This window comes from Pteropus alecto, unplaced genomic scaffold (genome assembly GCF_000325575.1).
Source record: "Pteropus alecto unplaced genomic scaffold, ASM32557v1 scaffold146, whole genome shotgun sequence".
NCBI classification, from domain to species: domain Eukaryota; kingdom Metazoa; phylum Chordata; class Mammalia; order Chiroptera; family Pteropodidae; genus Pteropus; species Pteropus alecto.
In genome coordinates this window covers 23,353,802-23,372,638 of record NW_006442107.1, presented here as the reverse complement: position 1 = coordinate 23,372,638, position 18,837 = coordinate 23,353,802, and the positions used below count along the sequence as shown (strand labels likewise).

Here is an 18,837-nt window from a genome sequence, read left to right as displayed (position 1 = left end):
TGCTCCTGGGAGATGTGTTCTGAGTCCTTAGTTGGGGATCGGGAGCACAGGACCCCTGTACCCACGGGGATGGCTACAGTGTGGAGAGTGGCCACTGGGATTGGTTACTCTCTTGTCAGACTCAAAGCCTCCAAGCAGAAGTCCTGGAAGCCCTGGAGCAGATGACTGCTTCTCTACTAGCTTAGAAGTCACTTTCTCTGGGAAGCCTTTCACAGCATTCTTTACTTCCCTGCTAATAGCTTTTGTCACTCTATTACAACTGCTTGATTGTGTTCATTCCCCACTAAACTCTGAGCTCCGTGAGGCAGAGACTCTGTGAATCTCATTCATTGTTGTCTCCCCAGTAAATAGCACCGTGCGTGGTATCTAGTAGGCATTCAATTTGTGTTAGTTGAATGAATGAATAAATGAATGAAGGCCAAGAATACCCCCTCAGGAGGTCTGGATGGCTGCTAGAATCTCAACACCCTTGCTTCTGGAGCTGCCTTTCAGAGGCTGGCTTCTACGGGGTGGCTGGTGGATGGGCTCCCTGGCAGCTACTCTCAGCTCTCTAAGGACATGTGTAGTATGAAACTCCAACATAAGCAGCCCACACATATATTCATATAGCTCTAGAGAGGGTCCAAAGTCCAGCACTGTGGTCACTGGAAATTCCCCATAATCATTATTGCTGAGATCCCGGGAGACACACAAAGAATTGCATTTTTCACTTTCTAAGGTAATGTTTTTCCCTTTGCCTTAATTCAGTACTGAATGGCTTAGCAACGAGGATTGATCTCTTTAGGAAGCCTGTGTCCAAGGTCTAAAGGTAAGAGAGCAATTGTGATTTCAACTGGCTTATCACTCAGCCAGGTCAGCTGATGGAAAACAAATCCAAGTATCTTAAGAAGAAGCAAGCAGAAAAGTTGTCTTCAAACAGTTCAATGGTAGGAACAAGGAAATAATAATTCCACACACTAAGTGAAACTAAAAGAAAGAGACTCTTGGCATGTTGTTTAATAGCACTTCTTAATGGTTTCTTTAAAAAATGTCATGATGTACTACATGTTTTTGTTTTTATTATTAATAAAATCGAACACAGTAGTAGACACATAAAAATTCAAAGAGTAGATAAGTATAAAATGAAAATTACTTTTCATATCTTTCCCTGTGAATAAGCACCATTCCTACTTCCTCCTTCAAAAGTCAGTAGTTCAGTGTTTCCTCAAGATCTTTCCTAGGTCACTATCTCCATGCCCCTACCCCAATCTGTACATTTGACTGCTTATGCAGATGTTGAATAAGAAGAAATAAGGCAGTTTTTTCTATGGTTATTGTGCACCTTCCACCTCCAAATTTGGCCTAATTGTAAACTAAGGATTTTGATTCATAAAAATTATAGGTTGATGTAACAGTAGTATAAAGCCCTGCTAACAATATAAAAGCAACACTGTCCCCATGTAGTCACTGAATAGAGCACAAACAATTCTTAACATATGAGCATAAAACTTATGGGAGATGGCGATAAACTACCAGAATTTTGACATTTTTAGGACTCTTCTTTGATGACAGAACACTCATAACCCTATTCCCCACAACTCCTGCCCCACTACTCCCCGCCCCGGGAAGCTGCACCATTTTTAGCAGAAAAATATTGATGATATAGGGTTTTTAGTATAATTCTCTGGGTCCAAATGTACTGCTTACTCATAATCTAATGACAACTTCACATGCCATTGCTATGCTGAGGTATAAAGATGGTGACAGGAGCCAGAGAAATGTAGAGATGTTACCTTAGTTTAGGTAGACACTGCCTTATTTCTTTGTGTCGGTGCCTAATGGAGTTAAAAAATGGGTAAGGTAAGGCCAGTACCTTGTTTTTCAGGGCTGGATCTGCCCCTGCTTCCAGGAGCAGTGCGACTGTTTTAATATTCCCGCTGAGCACAGCCGCATGGAGTGCCGATGTCCCATTCTAAGAGAAAACAACACAGTGTGTCAGGAGTGAGCTCACAGCCATCAGCTCTCGGCTTGGCTTTTATCATGAACCAGCCTGTGTGATGAAACTGTAACATCAGAGCCTTACACTTCCTTATATTCCCTTTTCAAAGTCATGTCAGCATCTAACATAGTGTCCTCAGGTACAGAGTAGATGGTCAGTGTAAATACTGCCAATGTTCTTTTACAAGTGAAACAAATCTGGCCCAGGGTGCACATGACCTCAAGATCACTCAGTCAGTTTTATATATGTTAGAACTTGCTGTGGGAAAAAAACAACAATGCTGTGTCAAACACTTTTTTTTCCCTTTGAGGACAACATATATAAACTTCATGCTTTATATGAACTTCCGGCAATGCTGGAAGAATGGCTGGCTAACCAACTGATTGACCTGTCAGCCCAGCTACACATGTTCTGCTCACTAGGGCAGGCAGGAAGGAGAGCAACTAGAGTTATAAGGCATAAGAGTAAGAGCATGTGGGGTGAGGAAAGCCCTGAGTCCAGGGTTGGAGCATTTCTGAGCATAGACGGGCCTAGTAGATAGGTTGCTGACATTTCATGGAATTCATCACAAATATTTATTGAAATAAGGAAGCGGCTGAGGTGCAGCATACAGCCAGATTCTGGAAGGGGAGAGGAAGAGAATATCACAAACCTAATATAAGAACGATGGACAGTCTTATGAAATCTGTTCCAAAAGGTACATACGTCTCTGGTGAATACTACCTAAATGCAAGCTTAGTTTCCAAATTAATTACTTATTAAAAAAAAAAAAAAGTTTTCTTATTCTTATAAAAGAGTAAAATATAATACCCAGAGAAAAATTCCAACAAAATAGCATTTTTCCATGTTTGCTTTTATACATATGGCAGTTCACTAATATGGTAACATTTCACTTATCTAAATCTTAACCAACCTATCGATTGACTGCACCTGTGTGCAACATGGCCCAGAATTAAAAACCAAGCCAAAAAAGAGCTGTTTGAAATAAGACTAGATATTGCAAAGTCCATTTCTGAAGCTCATTTCTTTTATTCGTAGAAAGTTTACTTTCTCAGGCTATTATTTATACTTTACAAACAATATTAACAAGTGCAGCTTCCTGGCTTCCAGGCTCATGGAAGATTAGCAGTAGCTCATTGGGACAGTGGGGAGAGGCCAGCACACTGACAAGAGCAGCTCTTATCAGCGGACAGCAAGAATGGAGCCTAAAGACATAAAGATCAGAATCAGAGTATCCAAAAAGCCTCTAGGGTCCCTCAAGGGCAGGTAGAATATATACCTCAATAAACCCTGAAGGCACTAAGCCACTGTTGTAAGTTTAGAACAGGTTTGGTGTCCTCTATTTAAGAAAACAGGAGAGTGTATACCAGGGTCAGCAAACTACAGCTTGCGGGCCAAACCTAGCCTGCTGCCTGTTTTTCTATGTCCTGGCAGCTAAGAATTAAAAAAATTAAAAGACACATGAAAATAGGAAATTCCAGAAACACAATGTCTATAAATAAAGTTTTGCAGGAATTCAATCACATTTTTGTTTTTGTTTTTGCATTTTCTATGGTTACTTTTGTGCTATAATGACAGAATTGAGCAGTTGCAACAGAGACTGTATGGCCCACAAAACCTAAAATATTTACCAACTGACCTTTTATTGAAAAAGACTGCCAAGCCTCATATGTACTCTAGTTTAGAAATATTTTAGTCTGAAATGATTACAACTTAAAAAATAATTTGGGGGCTCTGTTTTCTGGAAGACCTAGCTCTCCAGAATGACACATTCTCTGAGGTGTCCAGATGTTTGAGGCTTATTTTATTTCACCTGAGGTGATAGCATGGTTCTTTGCTCCAGGTAATGGAGATAAGGAACGTGAACACCTGTCCTGTGTGTTTTGTGGGACAAAAAGTCATGTGTTTCATGATTTATGGAGGATTTCACAAATCCTCCAGTGGTATGCCAATATAGTTGACTTTCCAATTTAGCAATTTCATTACTAATTTTTTTCTGGAAAACTAGGTACTGACAAACCCTGGTTTGTTCTTTTTACCACCTTCTCATTTCTACCAGTGCCCATGAATCTCCAACATTAAGAAATTACAAGTATGTTCTTTCAAGAACACAGCTAACCATGTGAATTATTCCAAGATTCTACTGCAGTTCCCAAGTATAGACTACTTAATTTCTAACTTCTTTCTTTTACAGATTGGTAAAAATTTCTCTTTAGCTCTTACCTTCAAAATACCAAGGGTGGGTGAGAATTTCAGCAACTCCTCTATAACATTATTATATCCTTTGTTGGCTGCTTTCAGTAAAGCTGTTGTACCATCCTTCACAGACAGAGGAAAACAAAAGTTGATTATTAACATATGTGTGTGTTGGCTGAAAACAAAGTATTAGTTGAGAATTAGGAATATGCTTGTCAGAAAAAGGGAAAATGCATAAAACACAGACCTGCAATGTCTCAATCTAGAAGCATTTTAGAGCATATTAAGCAGTTAATTCTATGTGAAAGAATACCAGACAAAATATGTGACTTCTTATATTATCTTAGAATCCTGCCATTTGGGAATTCATATTCTTCCAGTTCCTGAGACCACCAGGTAAGGGACAAGGGGAATTTCAAGAGCATATTTTTAGGACATAGATGGACTAAAGAGGAGTTCTATGCAGTTTATGACTTAGCAGAAATTAATGGTTGAAGTATTTGCAATGGTTTAAATAATTCTTGAATTGTATTAATTTACTGTTTTAAAATTCAAAATGTGCTTTTCATTTTGCCTTCGCTTGTATGTAACTTTGCTCTCTTCTGCTCTGGGTATCTGTTTGTCTGTAGTATGTATGTGGTAGAGGAGAGGAGAAAGAGGATCAATTGAAATCTGTTAAAAAAAAAGTGCAAAGACAAGTTCAAAAATTAATGTTCTACTTCTGACATCATTTTTTGGCCTTAAAAAAGAATTTTTCCAAATTCCTTCTTCTCCTGCTTTAATGTATCAACTGCTGCTGCATTTGGAGGATTTAGCTCTCAGAGTTTTCCCACAGTAAAGTACAGACCCCAACTTGCTCTAACGGTTTAGCTGGAATCAGGAAGAAAGAAGGTAAGAAAAGGGGGTTTTTCTTCTCTGGCTTCAGAGACTAAGGAAAGAAGAAAAAGAGAGTGGGAGAAGGGAAATGAAGTGGTCAGGAACGTGTCTTCTGCTTTCCTTTTTCTGAGCTCCACTTGGAAAAGGGAGGTGGGTCACATAAGCAGGACTAATACTAAGGGCAAAGAGTCCAGACACTGTATGAAAAGAGAGAGAGAGAAAAGAGAAGAATAGCACAGTGTGGTCAGACAGCAGGATCTCCCCAAGCTGCTTTTGCTTCCCATGGGGGCACAGAGTCTGCTGTCTGACTCACCAAGGCAGAAGAATCAGGTGACACCAGCAAAGGTTAAATGGAGGCCGATAGGAAATGGGGCAGGGGTCTGCAGCTTGGTGAGCCAGGCGAGGCGGGGCCGGTCTGGAGCATTGCAGAGACCCCAAACCACGGACTCCTTACACAACGCGCGCTTCCAGCTGCACTGCAGCCCAGTGCCAGCAGGCGGCGCAGCGCCAGGGGCACATTAACCAAGGACAGCCCCAGACTCCGGCTCCTCCCTCTCCCGTCTTCCTAGCTTCATCCAGGAGTCCTGTTAGGTGGAGGAGCATCTCCAAAGAAGCAAACTTTTTTTTTTTTTTTTCCTTAAAGAGACTGAGCAGCACTTGCTAAGTTTCAACTGATTGAGACTTTTGTTTTCCGGCTAAAGAGCAGGTGGAGGTTGGGAGAAAACCCAGGTGAGTTACAGACAAAATAAAGCCACGTTTTCTCCGCACTTCTAAACCGAGTTAAACTTTGGAACTTCACCGCAGGTATTCTCCACCCTGAATCCCCATGTTGTGCAGTTTTCACACAAACTCACGTTCCGGGCGGCGTCGCGGTCGGCTCCACGCAAAAGCATCACCCTCACCACCTCACTGTGGCCCATCTGAGACGCGATCCACAGCGGCGCCGTCCCGTCCTGCACGACAGGACACACTTGGATCAGTAGAAGATCATATAGCATCCATATAGCAGCAAGTTAACACCCGGAAAGAACATTCCGCTGACAAATGAGGAGGGTGATTTCAAGTCAGTTACATCGTCTGGTATTGGGCATTACCTGGACTACTTACTAATTGCCAATATTATTTTTTTGGCTGATAAAACAGCCATTTTATGGCACGATCTTTTATCACAGAGTGTGGTACAAGACTTCATGGAATGCAGTGTGGGAAGCGATTGCATTGCACACCCAAATTTCACAAACCCAGAGAGGAGAAGCCAGCCTGTCTTTATTTTCCCCAAGGCTCTGTCAGTTCGTTTGCTTTTCTGGTGGGTTCACACAGCACACTGGGCTTAGTGCGGACCCTTCATTCCCACAGAAGAGTGAGCACTTTCCTTGGAGGGGGGCTCTGAGGGTCAGAGAACAAAAGATATTTTTCCCACTCTTCTGTTCTGATGTCCAGAACTTGCCACAGCCACATCATTTTTAGGCGCTTTAATTTTATGCAGAATGTGATAATGTGTCTTCTAGGAAGTGCTGCACACTAGCTAGTTATAGCAGGATGACATTTTGGGTAATACTTCCTGTGTGTTATTCCTCCCACAACCCTCTTCCCATGAACACTAGGCCACGAGGCTGAGATGTACTGCTCCAGAGGAAAGAAAGGTGAAACATCCAAGGGACAGAGAAGGATTTGACAGTAGGGTGATTCCTGCCAAACAGAAAGGAAAACAGAAAACCTTTCCAGTGCTGGAAGGAAGTGAATTCACCCTTCTGGGATAAATTTAGGTTGGGTAAGCTAGGGTGGTAGAAACATACAAAATTATGGTGAATTCTAGAATGGGAAGGATTTTCTCTTGTTTTTGGGATGGAACTCAGGAAAATTGCAAGTTCCTTACAGAAGCTCTGCTCTTGGCTGTTGCCTGAGAGAGAAGAGAATTGACTGTGGGAGTTCTCTGGGCCAATGGACCCGGGACATGCACCGATCTCCCTATTCCATGTCCACTAGGCATCTGAGCACCCAGGAGTCCCTGCCTGCCTGTGAGAAATTGGAAGTGCTAGGTAAACAGTGGCCTGGAATAAGCCTGGAGTTAGGAAAAAAGGCCACATTTCATGGACAGAGACAATTGCAGAGCCAGCATATGGTAGAACCAGCTGCATCTCCAGAGTACCAATACAGGATGCCCAGGGACCAGAGAGGCTAGACAAGCCAGCACAAGAAGACGTGAGCATCCCCACCTCTACCCCGATGCCAGGTGATAGTCTGACCTCTGAAGCTTAGGTCACTTTGGAGAAAAGGGCAGGAGGAGGAAGGAGGACCCAGAGTTGACTAAACTTAACCTCTGAGGTAATTCAGGTAATACGGCCCCAAAAGGCTGTCAGATAAGACTGAATTAGTCACCAGTGGGAATAGGGGCTGAAGAGCAAGATGACTCAGTTAGAGGATATAAAGTTTCCTTTTTTGCTGGAGTATGGAATTTCAACAACAGTCGACTAGCCACAGCAGGCAGAGGATTATTGCCCATTGCTGTCCTGGCAAAGGGACAAAGGACAAAGACATTTGAACAGGTTGGTAGATGGTGGCAAATCAAGAGCCTAGAAGGATCTGAGAGTGCTGAGGAGCAGCAGGAGGCATCTCTGTGCCTTGGAAGACTTATAGGGAAGAAGTGCTGAAACAAGGGATAGAAGAAGGCTGCAAACACCCTCGCCCTGCTTGGCCCTTACAAGGGCCTCTGAGAAGTACCTTTCAATCTGAATATTATGTATCATTATCAGTGTAAATATACAATACCTTAATTTGTACTTTTAGTTTACAAAGCACTTCTACATTCATTCTTTAACTTTATTCTCCCAGTTCAGGAGAATTATTCATTCATTCGACCACCCAACAATTATTAAGCGTTTTCTTAGTCTTAGGCAGAGTACTAAAAATAAGACCTGGTTCCTGTTATCAAAGGAATTAAGTCTAGTGGAGAAGAGACATGGAGATTTCAGTATGACTGTAGTGCTATAACAAAATATAGACAAAAATGTCCCGGATGAACCAGGAGAGGGGCCTTCTTACTGCATGGGAGTTACAGGGTCAGCTTCACAGATGGGGTGATGTCTGAGCTGGGTCTTGAAGGAGGACTAGGATTTTGCCAGGCGGGAGAGAGGGGAGAGGGCATTCCATGTGGAAGGAAGAACATCTACAGTCACAGTGGCTTGGACAGGCGCAGATGGTTCAGGCAGGGTGGGAAATCCACCTGGATGCAGCCCAAAGGGCTGTGGGTGGGATCCCAGGAGGCAGGAGAAGGAGTCTGGGTTCCACAAAGGCTGTTCTGGAACTCAGGTGCTGATGCACTCACTTCTCCCTCTTTACCTGCTCTGGGTTCATATTTGTTCTTTGTCAATATCGCCACGGGAGGGCAGCCAAGGAAAGGCGGCCAGCAGCCTGTTTGCTGTGCTTTCAGAGGGTTTGTTTTCAGTAAAATTCTATTAATTGACACTAGTATGTTGAAAAGTGCTGAGAGGTGCTATATTGGGAACAACTATTAATATCATAACAGAAATGCTAACACTGAAATTCTATCACCTTAATTACAATAGTTACAGCAGGTGGAAAAAGAAGTCACCATTTCCCGGTTATGAGACCTCAGGTAAATTACTCTGTGTCTCAGTGTCTCCTTCTACAAAAATATTAGACTCACAGATATATTTGTGAATGAGAAAACATATAAAAAGGTGCTGAGCACAAGGACTGGCTAACAGATGCTTCGAACATGGTAACTGAATTCAAAAGTTATTTATCAGGAAAAATGGCAAGTACCTTAATTTCTACTTTTATTTACAAAGCATTTCCATATGCATTATTTAATTTGATCCTCCCAGTTTTTATGCAGGATAACCGATTGAGCAGGTAGGAACAATTGGTAAAATGAGATTTGGGGGGACACCTGTGTATTTCATTACCGTTACTTGTCCAAATCTGGTTTTTGAACCCAGGGAGTTGAATGTGAGGTAGAGCATTATTGTCAAATCAAATTATTTATCAATTATATGGTTTATGAATAGGAGAAGTCTTCCTCTTCTGTACACCTCAATCTCTGCTTTCTTCTATTTTTTCTTTATGTTATAATGGTCAGAATTTCATTTTGAAGACGACTTCAAAATAGAAATGATGGAAATTCAGTCAGTTTAGCTCCTTTTTGTAGAGTTTTGGTGAGAACTGGAGTAGAATAAAATATTTAAAACATTTATATAAGTTTTTGAATACTTCTTGACAAAAATACATATATTTTAAAGTATATTAAATTGAATAAATCATCATGAAGTGTAAGTTACAACCTCTACAATGCTTTTTTTAAAAAAAGAAATAGAGCACTTAGCTTGAAGGAGATGAGATTCATGGGGTTATTACAGCTGTCATTTACTACTTGTGTGCATAACAAGTAGAAAGGATTTAGACTTATTTTGCAGACCAAGTGATTAAAAGACTGACAGGTGAAATTTACCAGAGACTTTGGTTAAATGTAAGAAAGAAATGATAATGAAGGCTGGTTAAAGATTAAATGAGCTGATGAGGTAGTGGAGAGCTCTCCATACCTAGAAGGATTCCCCAACAGCTCCACAGGACTCTTAGAGAAAGGATTCAAGTACCTGTCGAATGGTTCAATGGGTGACTTTTGCAGTTCCTTCCAACTCTGTTATTCCCTCATTCCATTTGCACTAACATTTTTGAGGATCCTTTAATACATTTTTTATAGATAGATCAAAGCATGAGATGGAATATATGATAAGATTTGTATTAGAGACTAAATCTTACATAGTCTTTTTAGGCTCCTAAAGATTATTGAGAAAAAAATAATTAAAACCATTCTCCTCCATGGGAATGAGTATATTAAGTGGCACTAGCTCTTTGTTTCTACTATCTTCCAGTCCTCACACTTAGGCTACTTCACTTGTAGGCTCCAGGCATACAGAAAGTCTTGAAGTCCAATTCTATTCTGAGTTGGCGGCTCAAAAGGTATAAGGAACCTAATTGGTAGCAGACAGAGTTCAGTATTGAGACAACTTTGCTACCAATCCTATTCTTACCTGGAGCCCATTTCTCATTACTGTGTCCCTGCTCAGTGTACCTGATCCAGCAAATGGGTATATAAAAGATGTTACCAGATGCCTGTATTGACCATAGCCTGACTCCATTCTCCCCAGCCACAGGTGATCAGACCAAGAATGGGCAGCCCAGCCAGTGCTCTGTGGCTTGGTGTACAAAGATGAGATATAACAATGACATGGCTACCCTAAGAGTTTGGTAGTCTGACCTGTAAACTTGAGGACCACATATAAGATAAGTAAGCAGAGCAACTGTCCCCCCACCAAAAAAAAAAAAGAGTGAGGAGAGAGAAAAAGAAGCAAGATGGGACTTTGAGATGACAGAGATCACATGGCTCACAAGAGAAAGAGTACAACCTTGATTTCTGATGGGTTTTCTGTTCCAGTGAGTCCTAATGGACCAGAAATATGATAGCAATACCTAACATTTACTAAGCAATTGGTGCATATCAGCCACTGCTTTAAGAGTTTTGCAGGGATTATTTCATACTTACAATATGCCTATTGTAAAGGTACAATTGTTATCTTGGTTTTACAAATGAAAAAAATGAAGATTCAAGGAGAGTAAATGACTTGCTCAAGGTCATGCAGTTAATAAGCAAACTGAGACTATGTTTCATTTCCTTAAGATATCCATATCTCTATAACAACCAAGCAGCCTCCCACCCCCATCCCAACCTTCTCCAAGACCTGGGTCTGGCTCCCTGGCTGGCTCTCACAGTCTTCCTGGGACTAGTGTCCTGCCTGTGAGCCTGGGCGCTCCATCTGAGTCTGTCCTAGTTCCGGTCCCTGATCACTGTGTACTGCAGCCTTTCAGATGTCATTGGCACTCTGCCCAAGCCACAGGGCACCTTCCAGAGTCAACATACCTCTTCTGAGTTCCTACCGTGCACAGAGGGAACACAAGTGGTAGGCCCACCCTATTGCTGTCTGTTCCCATGTCCAAGCTCTCAGGATACTGCACCAATCCATTGGCTCTACTTTCTCCCATTGCCCACCACTTGATTCACCCCTCCAAGCTTGCAACCCGGAAGAACTGTTATTATCTAGGTCCCAGGCTCTCTGCATACAAGTCCAAACCAAGGATTCTATTAGAGAAGGCACTTTATGAGATGGCCTTTCTGCCAGGCTTCAAAGAAATACTGATTAGCACAGTAAGAGGACTAGATAGAGATGAATGACGACAGGCCAATCTCGGCTTTGGGTAAACAGAGTCAGACTTTTACCACTCACTAAAAGTATCATAAAAGTATTATTTAATAAGGTGAGTGAGTTGAGTTGGGAAAAGTATATGTCAAAGCATTTTGTTAATAGAAAAACAGAATAAATAGCCATCTCAGCTAATGATTAAAAAGGTTTGATTGATAAGATATCATTTCTCACACACTCTTTTTCCCAACATTTTCCTTTTGGCAACGAAGAATAGAATTTTAACTGAATTTTGATTAAGTGGGTGTAGAAATTAATCTTATGTCTTGGCATTTTTGTTTTATCTGGAACTGTTAAGAGTTCAAAGTTTAATAATACTTTTTAAGTGGCCATTATATCTAAGAGTGAAGGCCTTTAAGGGTGTTCCTAAGATCCTTCTACTTCCTCTAGGAAATGTTTGACTATGAAACTTGAAAGAAAATAATATTGGGTCAAATGCTGAATTTAAAGTAACATTGTTTATCGCTGACAAATATTTCAATATTGTATTTTCTGTGAAAAATGCTACTCTCGTGTAGAAAGACGATTACATATTTCACCCTTAAAAAATAAGGTTTGACTTATATCAACTCTACTTGGTGAAGATCCATAGAAAGAACTGAAAATGAGTTTTTAGAGCGACTATGGATTTCAGTGATCTCTACAACTCTTAACCTCTTTATCTAGGACAACTTAAAAGAAAAATTTTTTCAAGTTTCAAATCAAAAACATAGTTTTTCCAAAGTCTGCCTGTTGCTTGCTTTGTAATTATAATTCCTTCTCATAAATATATTAAAAAGGGTTTCAGTTAGTTCGTCAGTGATAGAATTACAAGGAAAAGTAATTTCTGTCATCATTCAGATTCCCTGCAGCTCAGATCAAATGTCAGCTGAATAATTTCAGAGAAACTTGGTTAACGTCTTGTTACAGTGTGCCATTAAATGTCAGGACTCCATAGAATGGCAGTGCAAAAATTATAAATCAGATTTATCTAAAAATATCAAGAAATTAAATGAGGCAAATATCATTGTCTTTATTTTATAAATCCAAGAATTTTCTGACGACTCAGTGCGTCAGCTGAGATTTCATAATAGAAGATTTCCAAATGCCCTACCTATACAATATTCAATCATGTGCAGGCCATTTTAACGAAAAGTTTTAATTAGACTTTTTCTTCTTAACCTCCTCATAACTATGACAAAGGCAGCTAGGCTGATATCACTTTTGCTATATTTATGACACTACCTGTTTTTCTGGAATGAAATTAAATATGCAGAGTTTACCCTTTTAGAGAAGACAGAACTTGGACTAGACTGACCTTTTATTTATAAGCTCATGGCAGGCAGTAAAAAGATTATGGCTTTTATAGGTACAGTGGGTAGCTGTGGGGTAGAAAGGGTAAAGTGGGGTTAGTATTCTATATATTTAAACAGTGGTCCCCAACCTTTTTGGCACTAGGGACCTGTGCTCCTATGCGAATCTAATGCCTGATGATCTGAGGTGGAGCTGAGGCGGTGATGTTAGTGCTGGGGAGCAGCTGCAAATACGGATAAAGCTTCGCTGGCTCACCCGCCCCTTATCTTACCTCCTGTTGTGCGGTCTGGTTCCTAACAGGCCTCTGACTGGTACTGGTCTGTGGCTGAGGGGTTGAGGACCCTTGCTTTATAAAAAGGGAAAATTCCATTGCTTTTTTTCCCCCAAAGCAATTCTTATGTTATAAAACACCCTGTTCTTGAATAACAATCTTTTCAGAGCTGGGCTCTCACAATTACAAACAATCGCATTAAATGTAACCTTTGGAAAGGTATGTCACTTGCTCCTTGACCTAAGGGTAGATTCCTCCCACTCCCAGACTAGGTCATCCACTTTCAGTAAACAGAGTCAGACTAGGTCATCCACTTTGACCCGGTTATCCTCACTCCTGAGGAACAAAAAACACTGTGGTGTGTTGTGGCTACCATGGCAATGTTGGTTCATTCTTTTAACTTTTTGGTTTCTATGTCATCACATGGCTCAATTTAGGTTTAAATGGACACAATCCACGCAACATTTGATATATAATCTCTTATGTCAACTTGATTTTCTCATACAGTACTTTAGGCATATGAATAATAGAACTTATTTTATAAATAGATTTGTCAAAGTGTCAGAAACTATTTTAGAAGGATGTACAGAGAGAGAGAGGAGAGACTTGATAATCTTCATAATCTCTCATTCTAAATTCACAACTGTACTGTCAATAATGCTCTCCGAGTCAAACTTATGCAATCTAAAAATAACCAATTGTTTTTATTAGTTTTGGTAAAATGAAGACTGATTCAGAATCATTCAACAATTTTAAAATAAAGACCAACAAGAAAAAATTAAGCTCCAATCCCCAAATGTCAACTCTGGCAAGTATGCAAGTGTAACTTTTTCTAAAAGCTTTCTTTCCCATAAGTATTCCTAGGGCCATCTAAACCTAAGGATATTTTTAAAATTCTAAAAATATAACCTTACATTCATAGCAGTGTCTGGCATATGCTAAGTGCTCAAGAAATATTGACCGAACATTGAATATGACAATTCTCAAAAATTGGGGAGTTGAAGAGATCATCAGGATCATCCCGCTCAGCCTCCTAAATTTCAGATAGAGGGAGAGAGGTCCAGAGAGGTTGATTCACGTGTTCAAAACCACACAGCTAGCTATTGGCAGACTGGATTTAGAATGCAGGATTCCTGACCTCAAACTCCCTTTACCCAAAGGCTTTTTCTTTTCTTAGATTCTTTATGCACTTGGACTTCCTTAAGACTGAAGAAGCCTATGGCCAAGAGCTTGGATTGACCTTAAGGTTCCCATATCTATTCATTATGTGAACATGAAGTATTGTCAAAGCAGGTCACGTTACAGTGAGAGTCTGCCTGGGTGTCATTTACCGGTAAAAAGTCAACTTGACTTCTCTCTAGAAAACTATCTTTAAAGCAATGTTACCTTAATCTGAAATATTTTCTTAAAAACAAACTAATTAGTGCAGAAATAGTTCCTACATAAGAGAAGCTAATTATAATGCCTTACATTTGAATGGTCCTCACCATTTATAAAGTGTGGCCTGTATTACCTTGCAGTTCTGTTCCTTTAAATGTGAATTAATTGATTTGCCAGAAATTAGCTTGCTGTTGGTAAATGATGTCTCAACATGAAGGTGTGGGACCTGCTAATGACTCCCGTGGGCCCCTCTTTGGCTTGGTGGAAGAAGTGGGAATAAGAGGTACGGCAGCACATCAGCAGAGACTGGGCAGGGACAAGGCCACCTCACGCACTTCTATTTACTTATGTCCCAGTCTGGCCTACTCTCATTACCTCATTGTAGCCATAATTTATTTGAACAGGAGGTGGCAGAGTGTGTACTCGACCTCAGACACCAAACACCCAAGTTTTAAAAATAGTAAATGGTGATGTCGGCCTGATTTCAAGTGAGCGCAAAGCAAAAAACAGGAGAAACCCTAATCAAAGATTAACTTTCATCACAGAAGAAATAGGGTTTAAAGACGCCCAGAGCTGACTTAGGTAGGAGCTGCTGGAGGACAGCAGACCCTCCCTGCCCACTTCCCTGCACACGTAGGCATTACCTGCCTTGGCTGGTTGACTTTTGCTCCTGAAGACAATAATAATCGAGTAACATCCAAGTAACCGCCTTGGGCAGCCAAGAAGAGTGCAGTGGCTCCATCCTGAGAGACAGCAAATTGAAAGTGTGAAAAAATCATCTTTCACATTTTAAAGTACATCCATTTAATATAATTTTCCATTTCCATCTCCCTCTTTTTTTCACATACATGGTTAGTGTTTTATTCTTTGAAGAATGATTCTAAAACATCACACTAAGTCAGGCTGAAAGGTAAGTTTAAAATAGACAGTTTTATAAGAATAAGTTATAAGTATATAATGACTATTCCCTCTACAAAATCTTGATCTTAGAGCTTATGATACATCTAGTTGTAGCACCCAGGTTTTCCAAATATCCAGTTGCCATTTTTCTCCTATCTATAGACTTCTCATTAGCTGCTTTCTGTTTTTGTTGCATGATATGAGTCCATCCCCTTTTTAATTACATTTAAAAATGCATATATTTAACACAATTCTTTTGTCAATTAAGAGCTAAGTGTTAGTTAAAAACAAACAAAAAATAAAGTCTGTTAATGAAAACCAAAACTAAACAAATCCCCCAAACCTATTTTGTGTGCTTTTCTTAAACAGGAGTAAATGTATCCTTTGAATTAGATCTTCCTTACTCTTTTCTCATTCTTGCTCCTTTATCTGCATCTCCCCAACCTACAATGTCTCTAAGTTTTAAAACACACAATGCTTTCAGAATAACTGCCCTCGTAAGAATATCCATGAACTCGCTCCCTGCTAGCCCAATAGACACCCATAACACCTACCGTGCAACTAAGCAATCCTGCACAAAAGCCCAAAGCAAGTGTTTGTTTCCAATTTTTTTTAGGTTTTGTTTTTTTTTTAAACTGAGTGTCTACATCTTCTGGTCATTTCATTTTTCTCAAAGATGTGTCATTGGGTAATTTCAACGCTACATGGGTCAGTTGCGGGCATGCAGCCTCCCCAGCTGCTCACTTCATATGGAAGCGTGCACAGAGCACGGCGAGCTTCATTACTTTTAGATTGCAGTGGAAAACCCGAGCGCATCCTAGTGGAAAACATCTAGCTACCCCAGCTAATTACCACCCTCCCATCAGGACACTAACCACAAGTGAAAATACAAAGCACCTTTCTCTGCAAGTCCAATCACGTAGAGGGTGCTGGATTTCCAGTGGGTGTCAGCTGACCCGCCAGACTCCCCTCAAGGCAATCATTAAAAAATTAATCAGCCTGTACAGATTTTTAAGCATCCCTTTGATATGGGGATGAAAATTTCAACTGCTCCTTACCGCGTTGCCACAGAAAGTTCTATATGCCCTTAGCAGCTGATAATTCTTAGCAAGTTTCTAAAATGGTTATCTATGCATTGGATTTTTTACTGTGCATTACAAATTTATGTTCCTAGAAGTTTTCAGAGATCATTGACAAGGATTTCCAATATTTCAATTGTTTTTAATGGAAACATTTACATTGGAATGTTTGGGTAAGGGTAAAAGTCTTAACAGAAAATATAAGTTCTGGTGCATGAAATTTCTTGAGTCACCTCATAACAGAGAAGAATTTCTTGTGGAAATGGGCTTTCCCCAAACTCTATATTTCTAAGATTACGTGCCATGCCAATGAGCCTTTAGGGAAGAATATCACCTAACGGTACAATTCTATACCCACCATCAGTTTGGATTGCTGACTGCTAATGGTAATGCTATGAAAATCACAACTTATTTTCCTTTTCCAAAGTCTTGGGCTTTTCCCACTCAACCCGCACATACATACGGTCATGCACACACTAGCATATACTACACCTATGTACAGCCAAAGAAACAGCCAAAGCCGTATACCTGGGTTTCTTAGAGTTGGCCACACATCGGAACCACTTATTGCTCAAGATGTGCCCACAGAGACTTCGGCTTAGTTGGTCAGGGGTGGGCCTGGGAAGTGGTATTTTTTAAAGCTGTCTAGGTGATTCTAATGGGCAGCCAGAGTTGAGAATCACTCCTTTAGACCATTACCAAGTAGTTCAGTCATTCGACTGGGAATGCTGCACAATCAGAGTGTTGCAGATTTTGAAGTGCAAAGGGTAAGGCTAGTTGCTATGTACTTTGAAGAGGTCTATGATTTGTTAGAGTTAACTGTGTAAACTCTGGAAAGGATATTCAAATGGACAAGTTCACACCCACACTTCCCATTACATGTCTGTGAAAGTATATGGTGCCCTAGGCATAAGGACTAAATGTTGAGTGGTAGGATAGCCTAAAAGATGGTTTTTAGATCACTGGAAACAGGAATTCTGCTACTCCTTGCTATGATACTCTGTCAAGTCACTTCATCTCCCTGTATTTTATTTTCTCCTACAAAACCAGAATCATATTTGCCATAAATCCTAGGAATTACAATGACAATCACTTAAAAGAACGCTTGGGAAATGTGTTAATTGCCACTTAGCTGCAAACAGACCCATACTAGCAGTGGATGCCTTTGAAAGGTCGTTGATGTGCATGTATTTCACAGGTCTTTATACACCTAACCTCGCTTCTCTTCCAAATAAATTGATTTCTCCATTTCGGTGCTCTTCCTCTCAAAAAACTCCACAACAGAATTTATTTTGGTTTTCAGCAAGTCCATATGCTGGGCTCATCATGTTATGAATAAGTATGTGTCACATGACTTTTGAAGATCCTAATTGCATAGGTACATGAACTATTTCATGTGTAAGAGATTTAAAAGGGCAGAATGAAGATGGGTAAATAAGATTGTGGTTTCTACACAGAAGAAGATCATCTGGTTAACTATGTATTTTTCCTTTGATGTCTCAGATTAAATCCTATTGGTCACTGAAATATTTTTGAAACTGGCACTTCTGGCATTCAAATTTAGATTGCTATGGTATTTGTGATGAGGGAATAAGCAAGTGTCTACCTAAGGTCCCCTTGAAACAAACTCACATAAAGCTGGTCGTGGATGTTGGCTCCGTGCTTCAGCAAGGTATCCACCACCTGCACATGCCCGTACTGACTGGCAGCCAACAGGGCAGTGCCCCCGTCCTACGGACATGCAAAGCATAAACACATCAGAAAGTCCAGGCACAAATCTCACCAAACAAATGCTCCTCATATAGTGAGAACTTTGGAAAAGAATTTCTTCATAGATAATAACAAATTCACTTTTCCTCTTACTTTTTCTGCATAATCATAGCAGAGTTCATCTTAAGGACACCATTAGGTTGTACACTGGATGACTTGCTTGTGATTTATTATTCCCGTTGTTTGACTAAGTGATTATAATTAATTTGGAAACTTCCCATGTTTACTAGACTTATCCAGGTGATCACTTTGTAAGTTATATAAATATCTAATCACTATATTGTACACCTGAAACTAATATAATACTGTATGTCAACTGTAATTGAAAAATAAAATAATAAAAATAGAAATTTCTCATGTCAAATGCAGAATCATCTATTTGCCTCTCAATAAAGGAAACAAATAACAGAAAGTCTGTACCAATAAGTTCTGTCTTGGAATTACCAGAATAGCCTCCTGTGGCTTCTGGCCAGAGACCCTCTTGGCAAACATTGGCTTCTCCTTGTGGTTCCACCCAGTCAGTAGAACCAAAAGATAAAGGTGCTTTTCTGAGGTAACCCTCTGGGGCCACTGCCTTCATGGGACAAGATCTGCATCCATTAAAAGAGTGGATAATTATAGTATATTCCATGTGCCTCTCACCACCCTAATTAGTATTTTCCTTTGAACAGGTGCCAATGTGTCCAGGTCTCTTTTAAAATGTGGGCCCTAGGACTAAGCAGAGCACTACGAAGTGAGCGTGGTCTGATGTAGAGTGGGACATTCCTTTGTTCCATCTACTCTACTTTTATTTCTGTGGCCTGAATTAGAATT

The 18,837-nt window shown here is 40.3% G+C and overlaps 1 protein-coding gene across 1 annotated transcript in view; it reads right to left on the bottom strand.

Moving 5' to 3' along the window:
• Positions 1 to 18,837, bottom strand: part of ANKRD29 (ankyrin repeat domain 29) — a 44,431-nt gene that overhangs the window by 5,261 nt on the left and 20,333 nt on the right. The window contains exons 6-10 of the mRNA XM_025038549.1: positions 17,887 to 17,985; positions 14,920 to 15,018; positions 5,905 to 6,003; positions 4,202 to 4,297; positions 1,853 to 1,951 (exon numbers count right to left, since the gene is read on the bottom strand). Of these exons, the coding sequence (XP_024894317.1) occupies positions 1,853 to 1,951; positions 4,202 to 4,297; positions 5,905 to 6,003; positions 14,920 to 15,018; positions 17,887 to 17,985 (492 nt within the window). The remainder of the gene's footprint in view (positions 1 to 1,852; positions 1,952 to 4,201; positions 4,298 to 5,904; positions 6,004 to 14,919; positions 15,019 to 17,886; positions 17,986 to 18,837) is intronic.